The sequence below is a fragment of the Pan paniscus genome, chromosome 2, assembly GCF_029289425.2.
Source record: "Pan paniscus chromosome 2, NHGRI_mPanPan1-v2.0_pri, whole genome shotgun sequence".
Classification (NCBI taxonomy): domain Eukaryota; kingdom Metazoa; phylum Chordata; class Mammalia; order Primates; family Hominidae; genus Pan; species Pan paniscus.
In genome coordinates this window covers 81,631,747-81,655,880 of record NC_085926.1, presented here as the reverse complement: position 1 = coordinate 81,655,880, position 24,134 = coordinate 81,631,747, and the positions used below count along the sequence as shown (strand labels likewise).

The 24,134-nt window shown below is 36.4% G+C and overlaps 1 protein-coding gene across 1 annotated transcript in view; it reads left to right on the top strand.

Moving 5' to 3' along the window:
- The window catches only part of GBE1 (1,4-alpha-glucan branching enzyme 1), a 276,829-nt gene that overhangs the window by 227,180 nt on the left and 25,515 nt on the right, over nt 1–24,134 (top strand). Inside the window, exons 14-15 of the mRNA XM_055110157.2 lie at nt 2,242–2,426; nt 4,014–4,146. Coding sequence (XP_054966132.1) covers nt 2,242–2,426; nt 4,014–4,146 — 318 coding nt within the window. The remainder of the gene's footprint in view (nt 1–2,241; nt 2,427–4,013; nt 4,147–24,134) is intronic.

Genomic DNA, 24,134 nt, shown 5'->3' with positions numbered 1-24,134 from the left:
ACTACATCTCACTTTCTCACTCTGATGCATTTGTGCATCTGATACATACCTGGAATCTCTGTCCAGGTATGAGAAGTTGGTCATTCTTGGCCCTGTATTTCCATAGAATTTACTTGTGCACAACATGCTATGGTAGTAATTAAGAGTCAGGGGGCTGAAACCAGACTAACTGGGTTCACAGGCCCAACTCCTTAATTACTGTGTAACATCTTTGTGTCTCAGTTTCCTTATCTGTAAAATTGAAATAATGATATTACCTACCTTAGACAATTGTGGAAGATAGTGTTAATTCATGTGCAATGCCTACAATCGTGCCTGGCACATAATAAACAGAAATTAAGCATGTGCTGCTGCTTCTACTGTCATCGTGATGACAATGATGTGACAGTCTCCATGGATGAGGGCTAAAGGAATTGTTTATTAATACTGGGATCAACCCAGAGATCCACGGCTGTCCCAGAAGAAAAGTATTTTGCCTATGGGAAGCCTGGATCCAGTTTGTAGGCTAATATACTATCGCTACCTCATGGCATTTCTAGTCTCTCTTAAATCATCCACTAGTTAAAATCCCGCTTGTCCTTGGATTGGTATGTGGACATATACTTGTTCCCGGACTGGAAGTCCCTTCATTATCAGTAAAGATTGCTCCAATTGCAATTCTGCAGGTACATTATTTTGCTAGTTTCATGATTGAAGGAGTAAGCTGTGCCATGGGTATACCTTGGGCTGATGTGAATCAGATTTTAGACCTAGACAGGACCTTTAAATATAGCAGAGGGACATTTCTTGTGTCAATTTAAAGCATCCTAATATAGCCTCATAAAGTCGGCTCTCTGCTATGACACACTGTGGACAACATCATAAGAAATATTATCATTTAGACTGAAATTTGAATTGAGCAAAATGTTTGTAGACACATTAATTTTTAAGAAACTGCTATACACCTATTTATTTGGATGATATTTTTATTTGGATGAATGTGGTCCTGAAAAGTTAAATGTAAGTTGCAGAATTTCTTAGCATAAAGTTCACTATTTAAAGCACCTCTGCAGTAAATTATTTTGAATTACATCCTAGCTTATTAGTTTTTATTTATTATAATATTAATATGCAGTGTATTTGAAGTAGGACACATTTGTATTGGCTATGATACTTTCTAACTCATTGGAGAAATTTATAAAATTAATTAGAAATTTGCAGCATTAATTAGAAATTTGTAGCACTAATTAGAAAATCACAGCAATAATTAATTGTAGCACATGAAAGAAAAGTTTGGAAAGTAGCATTTAATTTTTAGGGAAAGAAAAGAAGGCTTAAAGTAGAAATTGAACTTAAAGGTAACAATAAGAACCAATCGGTTAGATGACTAATATCTAAAATTGATTCTCAAAATGGAAACTATGTATTTGTTACTGTTTTACTTTATTTTTAAGTTTATTGGGTTTCTGGTTCTGATCATTATAGTGAGAGATAATATTATACAGATCTCCAGCCAGGGGTCTCAGCTAAACACACAGAAGAATAAGCATAAGCATGCAGGCACACTTGAAATGAAAGGTACACACTCTAGTAGTAAAAAATAGATCTGAAAAAGAAATACGGAAAATTCATAATAAAAGTAATGACCTGAGTTTCCTTAGCACCTGAAGTTTACAAGATATTTGCCTAATGTGATGTGGTAGGAAAAACTGGATTTTAATGAGAGGAACTCAATTTTAATGGTTGCTTTCCCACTATGTGAAGTTGGGCAAGTCTCTTAACTGGCCAGAGCTTTGGATTTCTCATCTGTGAAATGAATATAATAGAGAGTTCCTTTGAGGATCAAAAAATAACCTACATACAAAGCCTTTAGAAATTGTCAAGAATTGTACAGATTTCAGAGATTATAGAAATAGATATTTCAGAAATTACTCTGAGATCGCAGAGATTATTTCAGAAATGAAATAAGTATGACATTGATAATTGTCTTCAGTTTGTGCTTGAGGAAACCAAGATGTGCAACAAGTAATGGGCAGCCAATCTGAAGCTGGACCCTGGGCTTCTGAGTCCAAAGGTGGTACTTCCTGTGCTAGACCATGCTATTTTTGAGCTACACCTGTACATCATTCACAGGACACAGGTCTAGTAAATGATAGCCTAAACTAAATTTAAAAAACATTAAAAACATATAATTATTGATTTATTATTAGTAAGAAATTCTAATATTAACAGGCTGATATTTGCATTTGTTTTGTAATGCAGGTAATGAATTTGGGCATCCTGAATGGTTAGACTTCCCAAGAAAAGGAAATAATGAGAGTTACCATTATGCCAGGCGGCAGTTTCATTTAACTGACGATGACCTTCTTCGCTACAAGTTCCTAAATAATTTTGACAGGGATATGAATAGATTGGAAGAAAGATATGGTTGGCTTGCAGCTCCACAGGTAAGCTCTTCACTCTGAATGCTGTGTTTTAGTCACCAATGAGGTACATGCCTAGAATGGCAACCAATTTAAATCTCTATGCAGATCTTTTAAACAGCACTTTATTATTCAGTGTCTAGTGTCCTGTACCATACTTCAGGTTGTCAAAACATGTCACTGAAGTCTCTCCAATTGATAATGAAAATCTTAAACATAATGCCCTGCTTAGTTTCCTGGTTTGTTTGTTACTGTTTAAATTTAGTAATTTGTATTTTTATAGGTTAAAATAAACAATAAAAGCTCTGCAGGGAACCCATTTTGGAAATTGCTGTGGAAACATCTTAATTGTTTGGAACACTTTTTTATGTAAATAATTATGCTGTCATAAAGAAACTACTTTGACAACATGTAAATTTCTTTATTCATTTTTTTTTTCTCTTCTTTAGTGGCCTCTAACTTGTCATTTCAATAGATGCCATTATACCTGCATGCTGTTTTGTATTTTTCATGAGCCTGTCTGTCCTCTGGAATTAATGTCTCAGTTTTCAACAAATTTTAGAAAATGTAATTAACAAGTGAAAATTTTATACAGGCTTCTTTTTTCCTGGCAAAAATTAACATATAATATGTCTTCGTTATAATCCATTTACTTTATACTGGGGCTGTTTGAAATTACTGTTGATGTGTTTTTACTTTGGTGTCTATGATTCTTTTTTTTTTAATGGCTGAACAAAGGTATTTATATATTCAGTAGGATTTGTTCCATGACACGAATGCCCTAATCACGTTTATTAGTAATGCTATTTCCAGAAGAGAGAGCAAAATGATGCTCCTTTTCAATAGGAACAACGTTGAATACCAAAAGGCACCCTGTTTACTCTAGAGCTGTAGTTCACATTTCTAAATTACCAAGAGTGGTGCTGCGGGTATGCATGGCAATAAGTCCTCTCAAAGCTGGGGCTGAGTGAGGGTGGTGTTGAAAAAGCAAAGGCTTTTCACAGCCAACTGTAAATACATGATGATGAAGAAAAGAAGAGAGTTTACAGATGTAATTTCTTTTCAGACCTTGTCTTTTTATTAAGAAAAAAAAAGTATTGTAATTGACTTTAGGTTGCCATTGAATCTGACAAAGTTGGGTAAAAATGTAAAATGTTTAAGAGAACTGTAATTTCAGAAACTACATTAAAATAAAAATGTTACATTAAATTTTGAAAAGTAATTTTATGTACCTAACCACATTAAGCTGGAGACTAACAGTCTTACAGAAAATTCACTTATAAGTAGATCTAATATATACAAACGAACACTTTGTAGTATGTTTAGGTACCATGGTTTTACTTAAAACCTGAGCCACAACACTGTTTCTCTATTTGTGCTATGAGGTTAGCAAGTGGCTGGTGAGCTTTGTATACTCCACTAAACAATTTTTGAGACTGTTCTTGGCTCACAGTTAGGTACAGCAAAATTGTAACATGTTCAAAAAAATATGGTGTTCTGAAATACTCATTTTTGGTTTAATAACCAGACTATTAAGAAAGACGAAAAATAATGTACTTGTAGCAGCATCTAGGTATTATTTAAATGTAACATGTGTGCTAATTCTTGCAGGCCTACGTGAGTGAAAAACATGAAGGCAATAAGGTCATTGCTTTTGAAAGAGCAGGTCTTCTTTTCATTTTCAACTTCCATCCAAGCAAGAGCTACACTGACTACCGAGTTGGAACAGCATTGCCAGGGAAATATCCTTTTTGTTACCAGTGAATATGACTGTCCACATTCACTTCTTTATTACATTATAGGACAAAAAAAAAAAAGACTAAGGTTGATCTTGATGACAGAAACATTCATTTTCCTCATCTGAAAAATGAGGAACTTAAAATAGTTGATGGATAAATCTTTGCTCGACTCAGTTATACTGAATTATTCCTAAGCTTCATTTTGGGTTTAAACAGAGGGGTTAGTGCAGACGTGGTTCACATCAAAGGAAAGAGCTGTGGATCTTGCTGTCCTGAAGGTTTCAATATGGAGCCCTGCTCTCCAGGTCCCCACATCCACCAATACAGAAGACAATAAATGAAGTCTTCTGAGATAATAGCAGAGGCTCTGGACTTAGGGGACCAGGCTTTAAAAAGTGTAACTGAATATTTCTTAAATAATATTTCTTAAATAATGTTTAGAGCAGCAATATGGGAGACGATTGTAGTTTTACTCTATGAAAATATTTTGTAAGTTACCTCTGAGACTTGTTTCTTTTCCTCCACTCAGTGGGAGAGAGCAAACAGTAGTTGTAATGATAGCGTCCTTCCTTTTTCTGTTTCTTCTCCTAAAATTCAAGACACAGCATACCTTTGTAGGCCTGAATTGGTAAGAAGGCAAGGCAGGGGAGGTGTGAGCAGTAGAAATAACCAGGGAGAATGTTTTTGATGTTCTCTATGTATTCATTTACTCCTTTTTTCATGCATTTTACAGATACTTACTGAGTACCTATTTACTGAACACCTTACAGATACTTACTGAGTACCTATTTACTGAACACCTCTGTGACAGCTCTGAGCTGATTACTGTAAATATAGGAATTCTCCTAGCAGATACAGTCACTGCCCTCATAGAGCTTTTAAACTAGTAAAGAAGATAAATATTAGGCATTGTAAGTTTGATAATTATTACAAAGCAAATGTACAGTACATTTTAAAGACATGTTACTAGATCCATGAAAAAAATGACAGATTCAGGACCTAGCAATAAATCAGCACAATTTTTCAAGCAGGCAATAGAAATAATGTGCTTGTCCCCTGAAGCCCTAACAATGATTAGCATCTGCCACCTGAGCAAGGTGCCTGATGCCAACATGAAGTCCTATGTGTCAGGGTGGCTCCAGCTACAATAAAGAAACCCTCCTACTCAGCTGGCTCAAATAATAAGGAAAATGTATTTGTCACATAATAAAAACCCTAACGTCTAGTTTCCCCAGCACTTGTGACAGTATCAAGTTCCCCAGTTCATTCTTTTTGCTTTCAATTCTCAGGGTGCCAGCAATGTCCAAATGGTAGCACCTGTTACTAATCATTAGATAAGAGCCATGACTCCAAGTGTCACCCACCTTCAGATACAACAAAATGCAAACAGATTTTTTTGTGTATCTCTTCAAGAATGAACTTACTTCTTTAGCAAAATTTATTTCATATTTTATTGACCAGAGTTGGGTCTCACATCTCCCAGAAAAATTTTCTAGGAAGAAGAATGAAATTAACATGAGTGCCTTAATCAGGAATTACCCCTGAGTCTCAGGAAGACATCCCTTGATGAAGTGGACACACAGGCAGAATTTCACTCTGACAGTAAGAAGAAAACAGACAGTGCTTTTTAGTAAGTAGCCTGCAGCATCTGTCACCACCCCATGCTGCTCAGTGACATTGAGGGCAAAGAGAGATGGTTCCCTACTTTCTTCCCACCCAGCCAATCACTGTTCCACATAACATCAGAGCATCTAGGAGAGGAGGCTGTAGTTGTGACTGATAGCACAAATGTGCCCCAGTTAACCCACAGAATGCGCTGTGTTGTCTGTCTCTTTATGCCTACAAATAAATCAATGTGATGGGTTATCTACACTAAAGAGGTACAGTACTATTCTGGGAAACAAATGTCCTCTTCATTTCCATGAGGAAATCCAAACAAATACTAGACATGTAGCAATTTGTACGTGATCCTTCTCACCTCCAGAGTGCTAAAGTAATGCTCCTAGACTAAACCCTTCTATACTTGGTAGTGTAATATAATCAAACCAAAATACATTTACAGAATACTGGTATCTACTTCAATCTTTGTTATATCTTTGCAGCGCTGTCCTTGACCCTTAAGTGGAGGGAAAGAGATGTATAAAACCCAAACTGCGACCTAAGTCTTAATGCAATAAATGGAAAAGGAACAAGGAGCAAGAATGTTCCATGGGAGAACAGAGGACAAGAAAAATGAAAAAATAAGTGGCAGGGGAGGAGGGGAGAGATACTGAGATTAAGACAAAGACTTTTAAGCCTAGACTTGGGAAATGGACAAGATTATAGCAGGAACAAATGAAGAAAGCCATTTCAGCTATTAGAAATCATAGACTATTCTTAGATAATGGACAGTACAATGGATTAATTGGAGAATGATGACTATAGAAAGAAGTATTAAGAGATAAAGCTGAAAACATAGATGGAGATCACATAATAGAAGATTTTAATGCCATATTAATTAGTCTTTTTTCTATGATTTTATAGTGAGTTGCTGCAGGTTTTTGACTAGGGAGCTACTTGATAAGAATGTAGGCTTTAGTAAAAGTTCTCATGTACCAGTGTGTAAGGGAGCTTTCATGAGGAAAGAGATTGGAAGTACAGATATTAATTATGAGAAATTGCAGTACACCTAAAAGATAATTAGGGCATGAACTAAAGTAATGTCAATAGAATAGAAAAAGTATACGAAGCCCTTTCTTATAGTGAAGGAACTCAGAATCTGTTTGAACATGGACTATAGAAGGGAAAATGTAAGGTTTCACTTTGAACAATAGAAAGTATGCTGGTGGTATTATTCCTGAGGATAGCAAAGCCAGGAGAGGTAGCCAGTTGCGGGAGTAGAAAATATAAATTCAAGCAAGATGGTTGAATAGAACTCTCCAGCCATTGTCCTCCCTACAGGAACACCAAATTGAACAATTATCCACACAAGAATGTACGTTCATAAGAACCAAAAATCAGGTCGGCAATCATAGTACCTCATTTTAACATTATTTCAAGCAAAGAGGCACAGAAGAGGGTAAGAAAGACAGTCTTGAATTCCCTATACCAACCCTCCCCCACCCCTTGGCAGCACCACATGGCACATGGAAAAAGAGAATCTGTTTGCTTAGGGGAGGGAAAACACAGTGACTGTGGGACTTTGCATTGGAACTCATTGCTGCCCTGTCACAGCAGAAGGTAACATGGGCAGAATTCAGCCAGCACCCGCAAAGAGAGCCATTAGACCAGCCCTAGGCAGAGGGGTATTTTCTGCTGTCCCAGCATTTGGAACCTGAGTTCCAGCTAGACCCAACACTGCACACTAAAGTACCCTGGGGTTCCAGATAAATCTGAAAGTCTAGACCACAAGGACTGCAGTTCCTGAGCAAGTCCTGGTGTTGTACTGGGCTTAGAGCCAGTGGACATGGGGTACACAAGAAAGGAGAGGGAAGAGTAAAGAGGACTTTTTCTTATAACTCGGATACCAGCTCAGCCACAGTAAAATAAAACACCAAGCAGAGATCTGAAGCCCCTATTTCAGGCCCCAGCTCTCAGAAGACATTTCTAGACCCACCCTATGCCTTAAGGGAACTTGCTTCCCTGAAGGGAAGAACTCAGTCCTGGCAGGATTCTTTAATTAATGACGGAGGAACACTTGGACCTTGAGTAAACATCAACAGTAGCCAAGTAGCAATTGCCACAGGCCTTTGATGAGACCCAGAACCATGTTGGCTTCAGATGTGACCTGGCACATTCCCAGATGTGTTGGCCATGGGAAGAGACTCCTGCCTGAGGAAAGGAGAGGGAAGGGTGAAAAGGGCTTTATCTTGCAACTTGGGGATCAGCTCAGCCACAGTAAAAGAAAACACCAAGCAGACTCCTAAAGCCTCCAGTTTTAGGCCTTAGCTCCTAGCTGGCATTTCTCAACCTTCCCTGAGCCAGAAGAGAACCCACTGCCCTGAAAGGAGAGACCTAGGTCTGGCACGATTCACCAACTGCTGACTAAGGAGCCCTTGGGCTTTGAACAAACATCAGCAGTAACCAGGCAGTGGGCGCCATGGCCTTGGGGTGGTGGTGGCCATGGAGACAGAGGCTCCTTCTGCTTGAGGAAAGGAAAGAGAAGAGTGAAAGGGACATTGCTTGCAATGTGGGTGCCACCTCAGCCACAGTAAAATATGGCATGAAGTAGGTTTCTAAAGTTCCTAGTGCCAGGCCATAGCTTCAGCATGGCATTCCTAGACCTACCCTGGGCCAGAAGGGAACATACTGCCCTAAAGGGAAGGACCCAGGCCTGGCAGGATGCACCACTTGCTGACTAAAGAACCCTTGGCCTTTGAATAAACATCACTGGTACCCAGGCAATAGTCACCAGAGACTTTGGGTGAGGACTAGTAGTGTGCTGGCTTCAAGTGTGACCCAGCACAGTCCCAGTGGTGTTGGCAATGAACTTGCTTGCATCACCCCTTCCTCCAATTCCAGGCAGCTCAGGATAGAGTGAGAGACGACCTTTGTTTGGGGGAAAGTAAAGGAAGAGAACAAGAGATTCTGCCTGATAATCCAATGAATTATCTCAGATCTTAACTAAGATCATCAAGGTAGTACCTCTATGAGTCAACAAGAGTGGAGCCCTTTAATACGGATACCACTGCAATGACCAAAGACTTAGATCACAACACCCAAGTCTTCAAATACTTAGAAAACCTTCCCAAGGACCAGTATAAACAAGGCTGACCCGTGAAGGCTACAATAAATACCTAATTATTCAATGCCCAGACACTGGCAAACATCCACAAACATCACGACCTTCCAGGAAATCATGACCTCACCAAACAAACTAAATAAATCACCAGTAACCAATCCTGGAATGACAGAGATATGTGACCTTTCTGACAAAAAAAAAAAAAAAAAAATGAAATAGCAGTTTTGAGGAAGCTCGTGAAATGCAATTTAACAGAGAAGGAATTTAGAATTCTATCGGATAAATTTAACAGAGAGATTGAAATGCTTTTGAAAAAATCAAGCAGAAATTCTGGGGCTGAAAAATTCAGTTGACAAACTGAAGAATGCATCAGAGTTTCTCAAGAGCAGAATTGATCAAGCAGAAGAATTAGTGAGCTTGAAGACAAGGTATGTGAAAATGCATAGAAAAGACAAAAAACAAAAAAGAATGAAGCATGCCTACAGGATCTAGAAAATAGCCTCAAAAAAGCAAATCTAAAAGTGATTGGCCTTAAAGAGGATGGAGAGAGAGAGAGAGAGAGAGAGAGAGAGATTGATTCATTCAGGTAGAAAGTTTATTCAAAGAGATAGTAACGGAGAACTTTCCAAGCCCAGAGAAAGATATCAATACTCAAGGACAAGAAGGTTATAGAACACAATGCAGATTTTACCCAAATAATACTACCTCAAGACATTTAAAAATCAATTTCCCAAAGGCCAAGGATAAAGAAAGGATCCTAAAAGCAGCAAGAGAAAATAAACAAATAACATACAAAGGAGCTCCAATACATCTAGCAGCATACTTATCAGTGGAAACCTTACAGGCCAGGAGAGAGTGGCATGACGTACTTAAAGTGCTGAAGGAAAACAAAACTTTTATCCTAGAATGTTATATCCAGCAAAAATATCCTCCAAATATGAAGGAGAAATTAAGACTTTCCCAGACAAACAAAAGCTGAGGGATTTTGTTAACACTAAACCTGACCTACAAGAAATGCTAAAGGGAGTACTTCAGTTTTAGAGAAAAGGATGTTAATAAGCAATAAGAAATCACCTTAAGTCACAAAACTCGTAATAATAAGTACACAGACAAATATGGAATATGATAAGGCCTCAATTGTGTTGCACGAGCTAACTACAACAGCTTTTTAAGACATAGACAAAATTATAATAAGATATAAATACAAACAAAAAGCTAAAATGCTGGCAAGATGAAGTTAAAAGGTAGAGTTTTTATCAGTTTTTCTCTTTGCTTGTTTGTTTTTGCAATCATAGTTAAGTTGTCATCAGTTTAAAATAGTGGATTATATGATGTTACTTGCAAGCCTCATGAGAACCACAAATCAAAAAGCCTACCACAGATAGATAAAAAATAAAAAGCAAGAAATTAAAACATATCACCAATCAACTTCACAACAAGGAAGACAAGAAGGAAGACAACAAGACAACTAGAAAACAAAAAACAAAATGGCAGAAATAAGTCCTTATCAGAAATAACATTAAATGTAAATGGACTGAACTCTCCAATCAAAAACAGAGTACTTTAATGGATAAAAATACAAAACCTAAATATCTGCTGCCTACAATAAACATGCTTCACCTATAAAAGCACTCATAGACTAGCAAATAAAGGGATGGAAAAAGATATTCTATGCAAACAGAAAGCATAAAACAGCAAGAGTAGCTGCATGAATATCAGATAATATAGATTGTGAGACAAAACTTATAAAAAGAGACAAATAAGGTCATTATATAATGACAAAGGGTCGATTCAACAAGAGAATATAACAACTAGATATGCACCCCACACTGGAGCATCCATATGTATAAAGCAAATATTATTAGAGCTAAACAGAGAGATACACCTCAATACAATAACAGCTGGAGACTTCAATACCCCACCTTCACCTTTGGACAAATCTTTCAGGCAGGAAATCAACAAAGAAACCTGAGATGTAATCTGTATTATAGACCAAATGCACCTGATACATATTTACAGAACATTTCATCCAACGGCTGCAAAAGGCATGTTCTCCTCAGCTCATGGAACATTCTTTTGTTTTGTTTTGTTTTGTTTTGTTTTATGATTATGTCTTTTTTTTAAATTATACTTTAAGTTTAGGGTACATGTGCATAACATGCAGGTTTGTTACATATGTATACATGTGCCATGTTGGTGTGCTTGCACCCATTAACTCGTCATTTAACATTAGGTATATCTCCTAATGCTATCCCTCCCCCCTCCCCCCTCCCCCCACCCCACAACAGGCCCCACTGTGTGATGTTCCCCTTCCTGTGTCCATGTGTTCTCATTGTTCAATTCCCACCTGTGAGTGAGAACATGCAGTGTTTGGTTTTTTGTCCTTATGATAGTTTGCTGAGAATGATGGTTTCCAGCTTCATCCATGACCCTACAAAGGACATGAACTCATCATTTGTTATGGCTGCATAGTATTCCATGGTGCTTATGTGTCACATTTTCTTAATCCAGTCTATCATTGTTGGACATTTGGGTTGGTTCCAAGTCTTTGCTATTGTGAATAGTGCCGCAATAAACATACATGTGCATGTGTCTTTATAGCAGCATGATTTATAATCCTTTGAGTATATACCCAGTAATGGGATGGCTGGGTCAAATGGTATTTCTAGTTCCAGATGCCTGAGGAATCGCCACACTGACTTCCACAATAGTTGAACTAGTTTACATTCCCACCAACAGTGTCAAAGTATTCCTATTTCTCCACATCCTCTCCAGCACCTGTTGTTTCCTGACTTTTTAATGATCGCCATTCAAACTGGTGTGAGATGGTATCTCATTGTGGTTTTGATTTGCATTTCTCTGATGGCCAGTGATGATGAGCATTTTTTCATGTGTCTTTTGGCTGCATAAATGTCTTCTTTTGAGAAGTGTCTGTTCATATCCTTCGCCCATTTGTTGATGGAGTTGTTTTTTTCTTGTAAATTTGTTTGAGTTCATTGTAGATTCTGGATATTAGCCCTTTGTCAGATGAATAGATTGCAAAAATTTTCTCCCATTCTGTAAGTTGCCTGTTCACTCTGATGGTAGTTTCTTTTGCTGTGCAGAAACTCTTTAGTTTAATTAGATCCCATCTGTCAATTTTGGCTTTTGTTCCCATTGCTTTTGGTGTTTTAGACATGAAGTCCTTTCCCATGCCTATGTCCTGAATGGTATTGCCTAGGTTTTCTTCTAGGGTTTTTATGGTTTTAGGTCTAACATTTAAATCTTTAATCCATCTTGAATTAATTTTAGTATAAGGCGTAAGGAAGGGATCTAGTTTCACCTTTCTGCATATGGCTAGCCAGTTTTCCCAGCACCATTTATTAAATAGGGAATCCTTTCCCCATTGCTTGTTTTTGTCAGATTTGTCAAAGATCAGATGGTTGTAGATATGTGGCATTATTTCTGAGGGCTCTGTTCTGTTCCATTGGTCTATATCTCTGTTTTGGTACCAGTACCATGCTGTTTTGGTTACTGTCACCTTGTAGTATAGTTTGAAGTCAGGTAGCGTGATGCCTCCAGCTTTGTTCTTTTGACTTAGGATTGACTTGGCAATGAGGGCTCTTTTTTGGTTCCATATGAACTTTAAAGTAGTTTTTTCCAGTTCTGTGAAGAAAGTCATTGGTAGCTTGATGGGGATGGCACTGAATCTGTAAATTACCTTGGGCAGTATGGCCATTTTCATGATATTGATTCTTCCTACCCATGAGCAGGGAATGTTCTTCCATTTGTTTGTATCCTCTTTTATTTCATTGAGCAGTGGTTGTAGTTCTCCTTAAAGAGGTCCTTAACATCCCTTGTAAGTTGGATTCCTAGGTATTTGATTCTCTTTGAAGCAATTGTTAATGGGAGTTCACTCATGATTTGGCTCTCTGTTTGTCTGTTATTGTTGTATAAGAATGCTTGTGATTTTTGCACATGATTTTGTATCCTGAGACTTTGCTGAAATTGCTTATCAGCTTAAGGAGATTTTGGGCTGAGACAATGGGCTTTTCTAGATATACAATCATGTCATCTGCAAACAGGGACAATTTGACTTCCTCTTTTCCTAATTGATTACCCTTTATTTCTTTCTCCTGCCTGATTGCCCTGGCCAGAACTTCCAACACTATGTTGAATAGGAGTGGTGAGAGAGGGCATCCCTGTCTTGTACCAGTTTTCAAAGGGAATGCTTCTAGTTTTTGCCCATTCAGTATGATATTGGCTGTGGGTTTGTCATAAACATAGACACAACATACCAGAATCTGTGAGACACATTCAAAGCAGTGTGTAGATGGAAATTTATAGCACTGAATGCCCACAAGATAAAGCAGGAAAGATCTAAAATTGACACCCTAACATCACAATTAAAAGAACTAGAGAAGCAAGAGCAAACACATTCAAAAGCTAGCAGAAGGCAAGAAATAACTAAGATCAGAGCTGAACTGAAGGAAATAGAGACATAAAAAACCCTTCAAAAAATCAATGAATCCATGAGCTGGTTTTTTGAAAAGATCAACAAAATTGATAGACCGCTAGGAAGACTAATAAAGAAGAAAAGAGAGAAGAATCAAGTAGATGCAATAAAAAATGTTAAAGGGGATATCACCACCAATCCCACAGAAATACAAACTACCATCAGAGAATACTAGAAACACCTCTGCGCAAATAATCCAGAAAATCTAGAAGAAATGGGTAAATTCCTCGACACATACACTCTCCCAAGACTAAACCAGGAAGAAGTTGCATCTCTGAATAGACCAATAACAGGCTCTGAAATTGAGGCAATAATTAATAGCTTACCAACCAAAAAAAGTCCAGGACCAGATGGATTCACAGCCGAATTCTACCAGAGGTACAAGGACGAGCTGGTACCATTCATTCTGAAACTATTCCAATCAATAAAAAAAGAGGGAATCCTCCCTAACTCATTTTGTGAGGCCAGCATCATCCTGATACCAAAGCCTCACAGAGACACAACAAATAAAAGAGAATTTTAGACCAATATCCCTGATGAACATTGATGCAAAAATCCTCAATAAAATACTGGCAAACCGAATCCAGCAGCACATCAAAACGCTTATCCACCATGATCAAGTGGGCTTCATCCCTGGGATGCAAGGCTGGTTCAACATATGCAAATCAATAAATGTAATCCAGCATATAAACAGAACCAACGACAAAAACCACATGATTATCTCAATAGATGAAGAAAAGGCCTTTGACAAAATTCAACAGCCCTTCATGCTACAAACTCTCAATAAATTAGGTATTGATGGAATATTCTTAAAAATAGACCATATGTTAGGCCACAAAGGAAATCCTAAAATATTCAAAAATATTGAAATAATATCAAGCATCTTCTCTGACCAAAATGGAATAAAACCATAAATTAATAACAAGAAGAATTTTAGAAACTATACAAACACATTCAAATAGAACAATATATTCCTGAATGGCCGTATACCCATGACCATACCAATCCAAGGCTAGGTCAAGAACGAAATTAAGAATCCCTATCAAAATACCAATGATATTTGTCAAATAAATGGAAAAACAACCCTAAAATTTACTTGAAATCATAAAAGACCCAGAATAGCAAAAGACATGTTGCACAAAAAGAACAAAACTGGAACAATCATATTACCTGACTTCAAATTATACTACAGAGCTATAGTGACCAAAACAGCATGGTAATGCCATAAAAACAGACACAAATACCAGTAGAACAGAATATAAAACCAGAAATCAATCCATGTATCTATAGTGAACTCATTTTCAACAAAGGTGCCAAGAACATACAATGGGGAAAGGACAGTTTCCTCAATAGATGGTGCTGGGAAAACTGGATATCCTTATGTGGAAAAATGAAGCTAGATCCCTATCTCTCATTATATACAAAAAACAAATCAAAGTGGATTAAAGACTGAAATCTTAGACATAGTTTATGCCTAAACTAAGCATAGGCAATCAAAGCAAAAACGTACAAATGAGATGAGCGCAAGTTAGAAAGCTTCTGCACAACAAAGGAAACAGGGAAGAGACAATCCACATTATGGGAAAAATATTTGCAAACTGTCCATCTGGCAAAGGATTAATAACTAGAATACATAAGGAGCTCAAACAATAGGAAAAAATTTAATAATCTTATTTAAAAACGGGCAGAAGATCTGAATATACATCTCTCAAAAGAAGACATACAAATGACAAACAGGTGTATGGAAAGGTGCTCAGCATCACTGATTGTAAAAGAAATGCAAATCAAACCTACAATGAGAAATCTCACCCCAGTTAAAATAACTGTTTTCCAAAAGACAGGCAATAACGATCCTGGTGAGGATGTGGAGCAAGTAGAACCCTCATACACTGTTGGTGGTGTTGTCAGTTAGTACAGCCAGTATGGAGAACAGTATGGAGATTACTCAGAAAAGCTAAAAATATAACTACCATATGATCCAGCAATCCCACTGCTAGGTATACACCCAAAAGTAAAGAAATCAGTATATGGAGCAGATATTTGCGCTCCTCTTTTATTGTAGCACTGTTCACTATAGCCAAGATTTGGAATCAGCCTAAGTGTCCATCAGTACACGAATGAATAAAGAAAATATAGTACATATACACAACGGAATACTATTCAGCCATAAAAGGAATGAGATCTTGTTATTTGCAACAATATGGATGGAACTGGAGGTCATTATGTTCAGTGAAATAAGCCAGGAATAGAAAAACTAACTTTGCATGTTTTCACTCATTTATGGAAGCTAAAAATTAAAACAGTTGATCTCATGTAGATAAGAGAGTAGAAGGATGGTTACCAGAGGCTGGAGAAGGGTAGTGGGGTAGTGAGAGGGAAATGGAATGCTTAATGGCTACAAAAGCATAGTTTGATAGAATGAATAAGACCTAATATTTGATAGCACAACAGGGTGACTGCAGTCAACAGTAATTTATTCTACATTTTAAAATAACTAAAAGTGTAATAGGAATGTTTGTAACACAAAAAAAGGATAAATGCTTGAGATGATGGATACTCTATTTACCCTGATGTGATTATTACATATTGTATCCTGTATCAAAATATCTCAGGTACCCCATAAACATATATACCTACTATATACCCATAACAATTTTAAATTTAAATTAAACTATCATTTTATCATTGTCAACAAATGGAAATGTATAGAATTTTCCATGATGATATTTAGGAGAAAAATCTTGGGTCAAGCTATAAGGATCTATCTAAAATATATTAATATATTAACTTTAACAAATATTGAATATTATGAAAGCATACATAATAATATATGTATTATATATATATAATATAGTATAGTGTATTACTGTGACCCCCATAAGTCAGCAAGACCCCCAAATGTTAGTTTATATATACTGACACAGAATTACACTGTATATGAAAGCCTGGTTCAGTTTTGAAAATCTTGACACAAATTGGGTCTTCTGAAATTTAGTTATCTGCTTAAATGTCTATAGGTAATTTTTACACGAAAATTTTCTATTTTAATAAATAAATACTGAATGTTTTTACATTAGTCACCTCTTCTGGAAGCTATACTAGTTATAAGTTGCAATGATACAGACATTGGAAAACTGAGCCGTCTCTTTATAGAAATTATAGTTGAATCCTCAGTCATCTATTTGGTCTCCAAGAGAACCATGAAGAAATATTGTTGACCTATTTCCCACATTTTGCCTGTTACAGATTTGTGCCCACTTGGGCTTTAATTATTCTTACCACCCATCTCTTCCATGTCTTTCTGTTAACAAGTAGTAAATTCACATACGTTATTGCTTTTTCTGAGAATATTTGCATTTTAATAATTCTCTTTGAATACTCACAAAGTATTGAAGATGTAATGGTCTAAATAGGTAATGGGAGAATTGTATCATGTTTTTTACTTTATATATTTTAAATTTGGGGGGGGCAGGAAGGGAGCAGGCGAGCATTTCCAATATAATTTCCAACGCACCTTCTAATTAAGTATATTTTAATAACACCAGCCGTAACTCTGAGATTGAAATCACAACATCTTCCTTTTGTGAGGTACTCTGCTCCACCCTCCCAATTCAGTGCAGAAGTCCCATCTAGAAATTTCTTACAAATAATCACCTGTTATTCGAATACTTTGCAGTGCTAAGAATATCACTGTTTCACAAGATAAACAGTATTGTTTTTTAATAAATAAAAATGTGATCTTAAAGTCAACGCATTAGTTCTGTACTCTGAGGCTAACACCTGTTCTATGTGCCAGCTATTCAAATCAGAAAGGCATTTAACATGCTTCTTAGATTACCACCTCTCCCTGGTTTTTCCTCTTCCAGACCAGATACGGCTAGTTTCTTAAATCGATTCTCATGATACTTTCCAGACCTCTTACCATTTCATCTCCCTTATCAAAATGCACCCAGCATTGTTCACATTCCTCTTACACTAACAGCAGAATATTCTAGATACGGTCTGGCAAGTATGACATACAGAGCCCCATTACCTTCCTTTATTTTGATGCTGCTCTCTTATTCACGGAGTTAAAGTTGCATTAGCTTTCCTGGCAGCCATCACATTTTCCTTTCACATTGTATTTCCATCCAAATAAAAATCTTGGGTTTTTCTTTCGTATCCTAGTATTATGTCATATCTTCCTTTTTCTTTATTTATTCAGTTAATAATTTCAACCTAAAATCCCAAATTTAACATTAAACATGAAAAAGTACAATATTAACTTTGACCCTCTAACCTATTAGAAAAGATAAAAGAATATTACAGGACAATTCTCTGTTATTAATCTGTTAGGATTGTAGCATCTCCCATAACCAGCAAATGGATCTCTTCTTTTAACTTTTTGTTGTTCCAAGCTTAGCTTTAAGAGTCCTTTTTCTTCTCCCTTGCATTTTTTGTCTCATTTTGGCCTTTTATCTTTCTGACTTTATTCTTGTACTTTTAACCTACAGTGTAGTTCAATATTATAGAATGAATTCAGATATACGAAGTATTAAAAATTAGGATTTCAATGGTATATTTTCTGTCTTTAGCAAAATATTCTATGCCATTGGTATTTCTAACTACTGAGCAAGTGAATTGAATACAGATTTTTACTGTGAAGAGTCTGCAGTGGCAAGATTGCATGTGTTAATCAAGTAATAAAATTCATCAAATTTTTAATTCCCTGGGAAGCAGGATTTGGTGCCAGAACAAATTTAACTTTTCTAAAGAAGCCACTTAAACTTCCTCTGTCCCTAGGAAATATAACCCTGCTATAGGTAACATGTCTGAATTTTTGAACAGGTTCAATTTTTTTGAACCTGTAGATCTTGTATATCAAATAGCAAGACATCAATTTTCACTCAAACCTGTGGAGAATAGATGGTGACTGCCATCCCAAAAACTGTTGGAAGGGGAGCTGTTTTGGAGGTAATGCCAGGCATGGTAGAAGAAACAGTTTAAGGATGCTTTTAACTATCTCTTCAAAATAAGAGGATACGTTTGGAAAACTGAGAGGCAAGACTGATTTGTATCAATAAAGCTTTGAATGTGGCCTTCATGGTGACTACCAAAGGACATCTTATTGTTTCTGCAATAGAATCTACAGCCATATTCTAGGAAAAAATCAAGAAACAAAACGACAACAAAAACCTTTTGCCTGTATACTCTCACATTTGTCTTTTTAGCTGCTAATCTTCAGTGTAATAATCACCAATATTCTTTAATACAATAGATAGAAATGTGGGTAATGCTGAGACCTACATGTACTTAATAAATAGGCAGGTTTCATATTTCATGCTTAGAAAGATAAAATACATTTTCCTGATGTATTATATTCACTTAAGTTTTCACATTGTTTAGCTGTAAAGAAAGAAACATAATGCCTTTTATATCATCAGAATCATTATTATATTTCTTTAGTGGCATTTATTCACCTAGAACATTATCAAGTTGGCATTAAATCAGAAAGAATACTCTGTTCCCAAGACCAGAGTGCTCTTTCTAATGCATTTGAACAATACAAATGATTATACCACATTTTAAATGATGTGGGGAGAATGTGAGTATTAGGGCCCCTCTTTTGTGGGCCTTCTATTTGCTAATCATTTTTATAAAGTATTCAGTTTAATATAGTATAGTAATAATGAAAAAGTTTGAAACGTTGCGATAATTACCAAAATGTGATGCGGAGACATGCAGTGAGCATATACTGTTGGAAAAATGGCACCGACAGAGTTGCCCAGCCAGGGTTTCCACAAACTTTCAATTGAAAAAAACACAGTGTCTGCAAAGCACAATAAAGTGAAGTGCACAAAGCAACTTGTGACTGTATTTTGGGCCACACTATAAGGCACGTTGTAGAGACTGAGGCCTTTAATTAACTGAAGCCTTCCCTCCAGCCCATGGCAGGTAAAGGTTAAGCAGTGTTTTCCATAGCCCGTATTCTTTCTATTACACCCTGGTGCCTCCTTCTGTTCCTGGAGTATGTACATGTGGTTGGGGGTGGTAGCAATGGTGGTATTATTGATGATTTATTTCTGTAATGTTCAAAATAATTTTGAAAATACTTCTGGTAATATAAGTAGAATAAGAAAATTACATACAGACTCGTGGCCCAGGCAGGTTTCTTTCTAATCAACTCACTTTTCTCACTGCCCTGCCATAACCTCTGACAAATTCTTCCCCAGAAATTCTTCTTGGTGATCTTGTTTGCCATCTTCCACAAGAAGAAAAATAATTTTAAAGCAAAACTTACATGCGAAGGTCAATTATTGTGATTTTTTTCTGTATTCTAGAGTAGAATATGAATGTGTCATGGTTCTATTTTCAGAGTTAAACTGATGTATTACATCAGTTTAAGTTAATACATGATATACAATAGAAAATTTAACCCCCCCCCCAGCTTATTTATAAAGTATTTGTGTTGGTATATACAGATAAATATCATTCTGAGACCATAAACAACACAAGAATCAAATGTTTAAATTATTTATCAGCATACTTTTGAGGTGGGAGTGGAAATGATAGTGTAGTAACAGCCCCCTTTCCAAATGGCATTTCAAACTGTTACAATGTTGAGACGTTAAGAGGAGTGTTCATGAGGTGTGGCTTGTGAAGAATATGTGAATCTAGGACTAAATCTTTAAACCCAAGAGAGCAGAGGTATAAATAGTTGAATTTGACCAGAGATAGTTGAAATATTTTCATTAAACCACTGCAAGATGCACTTTTTAAAATGTAAATTCATACTCTGACATTTGCAACCTGTACACAGAGTTTCTAATAAGCAAATAAAGTCACTTGGATGATTTACTGCAGTGTGATTGCTGAAGGCAGAGATGTTGCGGTGAGTTGCTTGGTTTACAGAAGGCTTTGAAGTGTGGTGATGTAACACTGTGTTTATTAGAATCTATGCTTTTTGCAACAAATAAAAACAAAGGACTTAATTTAGGATTAGCTAACTACCACATTCTATCCAGATTATATATGTAAAGGATAATTTCTGGTCTGACTAAATAGAGCATCTCAACTTTCTAGTTTTCCAGGTTTTAGATACTTTGGTAAAAAAGCAAATTCAGGGTTTTCTCCAGAAGTTCTACACAGTGACTTTCACCAGATACGGGCATGTTTCTTTTTCCTTTATGTTATGCTGCAATTTATTGATGATGAGCTTTATGAGAGCTGAGACAGATGATCCTACTAACAATTTTATATTTAATATAGGTCCTCCTTTTTTAAAATAGCTTCATAATGGATGCATGCTCATTGCTTAGGTTCACTTTCTTTAGTTTTGAAATGACTAAAACTTTTAAACATAGAGGTCCTTTTGATCATTTTTTCATTGCTAAACACTGTCTAACAATCCCTATGATTTAATGATAATGACAGACCAGTACCCTCACCTCCCTGGTCATAAAAAGCCTATGATTTAGCTTCATTTCTCTACCCAGGAATTAGGGATGAATCACCAAGTAAGAAAAATATTTTGCATGATTAAAATATTGCAACTGCTATAACACTTTTAGATTGCCTAAATATATATTCATAAGATTATAGGCAGTAATGAATAGTGAGCAAGCCCTTACTTCACATGAATGTATTTAGTTTTGGGGTTTTTTCTTGAAGGGGGACCAGGGTCCTGTTGTTTTGAATAGCCATCACGGTGCTGTCAAATATTTAACAGCAGTTCTGGTTTTTTTGTTTCATAGCTCAGTTGTGCAATGACGGTCTCTTCACTTCAGAAAGTCATCTAACAATAGCCCAGTCAAAATTTCTGTCTTCTATTTCTTGCCCTTCTGGAGGAAAAATATATCAGAAATATTGTCATAACCTTTAAAGAAGACAGTGCATAATCACCTAGTAATAGTATCCTTCATTGGGGTTGGTGGGGGGAGGAACATTTGTGCCCAAGGTGATCATTTTCATCAATTTTTAAAAAGGAGATACTATTATGTGTTTGGAAACTTCGAGATGGATGATAAGACAGAGTATTACCCATATATCAACAATGATATGTTTACTTGGAATACACTAGGTACCTGTAAACAGAGAGCTAAATCTCTGATAGGAGTATGGATAGAGGGTTGATGAACTGATAGACTGACTGACAGATGGAAGGATGGATGGATAAATGGAGTATGTAGCTACCTAGTGGTGAAATAACTCCTGAAGGTTTAAAATTATGTAATTAAAAGACAAATAGTACTAAAATGATTTGCTTCTCCCTTAAAACAGTAATTTAATTAAATGGTATAAAAATTGATAAGCTATTATCAATAAAATACATCATAATTTTGTAGAATTCACAATTAATGTATTATTATACTATGATGTGCTTGCTGAGCAGATCTTCATAATAAGATCTACTGTCTCTTATAAACTTAATATATGTCCTGCACTCTGAAAGTATTTTATACTCATTACCACATTAGCTAACCATTTATTTTCCTAGACTGCAAATATGGAAGAAGGCAATCTACAGGCATAACTTGGAGACAGTGCAGATTGGGTTCCAGACCACTGGAATAAAGCAAATATTGCAATATAGCAAGTCACACAAATTTTTTGGTTCACAATACATATAGAAGTTATGTTTATACTATACTGTAGTCTAATAAGTGTGCAATAGCCTTATGTCTAAAAAACAATGTACATGCCATAATTTAAAAATACTGTATGCTAAAAGATGTTAATGGTCATCTGAGCCTTCTGTAAGTCATAATCTTTTTGCTCATGGAGGCTCTTGCCTTGATATTAATGGCTCCTGACTGATCAGGGTGGGGTTTCTAAAGGTTGTGGTGGCTAAGACAACAATGAAGTTTATTACATGGATTGACTCTTCCTTTTATGAAAGATTTCTCTGTAACATGTGATGCTGTTTGGTAACATTTTACCCACAGTAGAACTCTTTCAAAATTAGAGTGAATCCTCTCAAACCCCACCACTTAGTTGATAAAGATTACCTAGGTTTATATTATATTCCACATCATTTGTTGCCATCTCTGGCATCTTCATCAGTAATAGACTCCATCTCAAGAAACCATATTCTTTGCTCATCTGTAAGAAACAATTCCTCATCCATTAAAGTTTTATCATGAGACTGCAGCATTTCAGTCACGTCTTTAGGTTTCACTTCTAATTCTAGTTATCTTTCTATTTCCACTGCATCTGCAGTTAGTTCTTCCACTGAAGTCTTGAGTTCCTCAAAGTCATCTATGAGAGTTGGAATTAACTTCTTCCAAACTCCTATTGTGTTGATATTTTAACCTCCTCCCATGAATCACAAATGTTCTTAATGGCATCTAGAATGGTGAATCCTTTCCAGAAGATTTTCAATTTGCTTTGCCGAGATTCATTAGAGGAATCACTGCTTATGACAGCTATAGTCTTACAAAATATATTTCTTAATAAGAGTTGAAAGTTGAAATTACTTCTCGATCCATAGGGTGCAGAGTGCATGTTGTATTAGATGGCTTGAAAACAACGTTAATTTCCTTGTACATCTCAGTCAGAGCTCTTGGGTGACCAGATGCTTTCATCAATCAGGTAATATTTGAAAGGAATCTTTTTTCTGAGCAATAGGTCTCAAGCTTGGGCTTACAGGCTCAGTAAACCATGCTGTAAACAGACATGCTGTCATCCAGGCTTTGTGGTTACATTTATAGAGCACAAGCAGAGTAGACTTTAGCATAATTCATAAGGGCATAGGTTTTTGGAAACGGTAAATGAACATTGGCTTCAACTCAAAGTCACCAGCTGCATTAGCCCATAACAAGAGAGTCATCCTGTTCTTTGGAGCTTTGAAACCAGGCACTGTCTTCCCAGTAGTTATGATAGTCCCAGATGGCATCTTTCAATGGAAGCCTGCTTCATCTACATTGAAAATCCATTGTTTAGTGTAGTCACCTTTATCAATATCCTAGCTAGATCTTCTGGAAAACTTGCTACAGCTTCTACATCAGCACTTGCTACTTCACCTTAAACTTTTATGTTATGAAGATGTCTTTATTCCTTAAACCTTAAGAACCAGTCTCTCCTAGCTTTAAACTTTTCTTCTGCAGCTTCCTCACCTCTCCCAGCCTTCATAGAATTGAAGAGAGCTAGGGCCTTGCTGGATTAGGCTTTGACTTATGGGAATGTTGTGGCTAGTTTGATCTTAGATTCAGACCACCAAAAACTTCTTCCTATCAGCAGTAGGCTGGTGTTCACTGTCCTATCACTCATGCGTTCACTAGAGTAGCACTTCTTATTTCTTTGAAGAACTTTTCCTTTGTGTTCACAACTTGGCTAACTCTTTGGCATAAGGGACCTAGCCTTTGTCCTGTCTCAACTTTGAACATGCCTTTCTCACTAAGCTTAATCATTTCTAGTTTTTGATTTAAAGTGAGAGACATGCCCCTCTTCTTTTCATTTGAACTCCTAGAGGCTATTGTAGGGTTATTAATTGGGCTAAATTCAATATGGTCTTAGACAATACGGAGGCCCAAGAAAAGGGGAAGAGACAAGGGAACGGCCAGTAGGTTGGAGGAGTCAACACACACATTTATTAAGTTTGTGGTTGCATATGTGCATGATTTGTGGTGCCCCAAAACAATTACAATAGTAACAAGGATCACTGGTCACAGATCATCATCATAGACATAATGATAATGTAAAAATAATATAATTATGAATAGACAATCATATATTAATATATATTAATAATGAAAAAGTTTGAAATAATGCAAGAACTACCAAAATGTGACACAGAGACA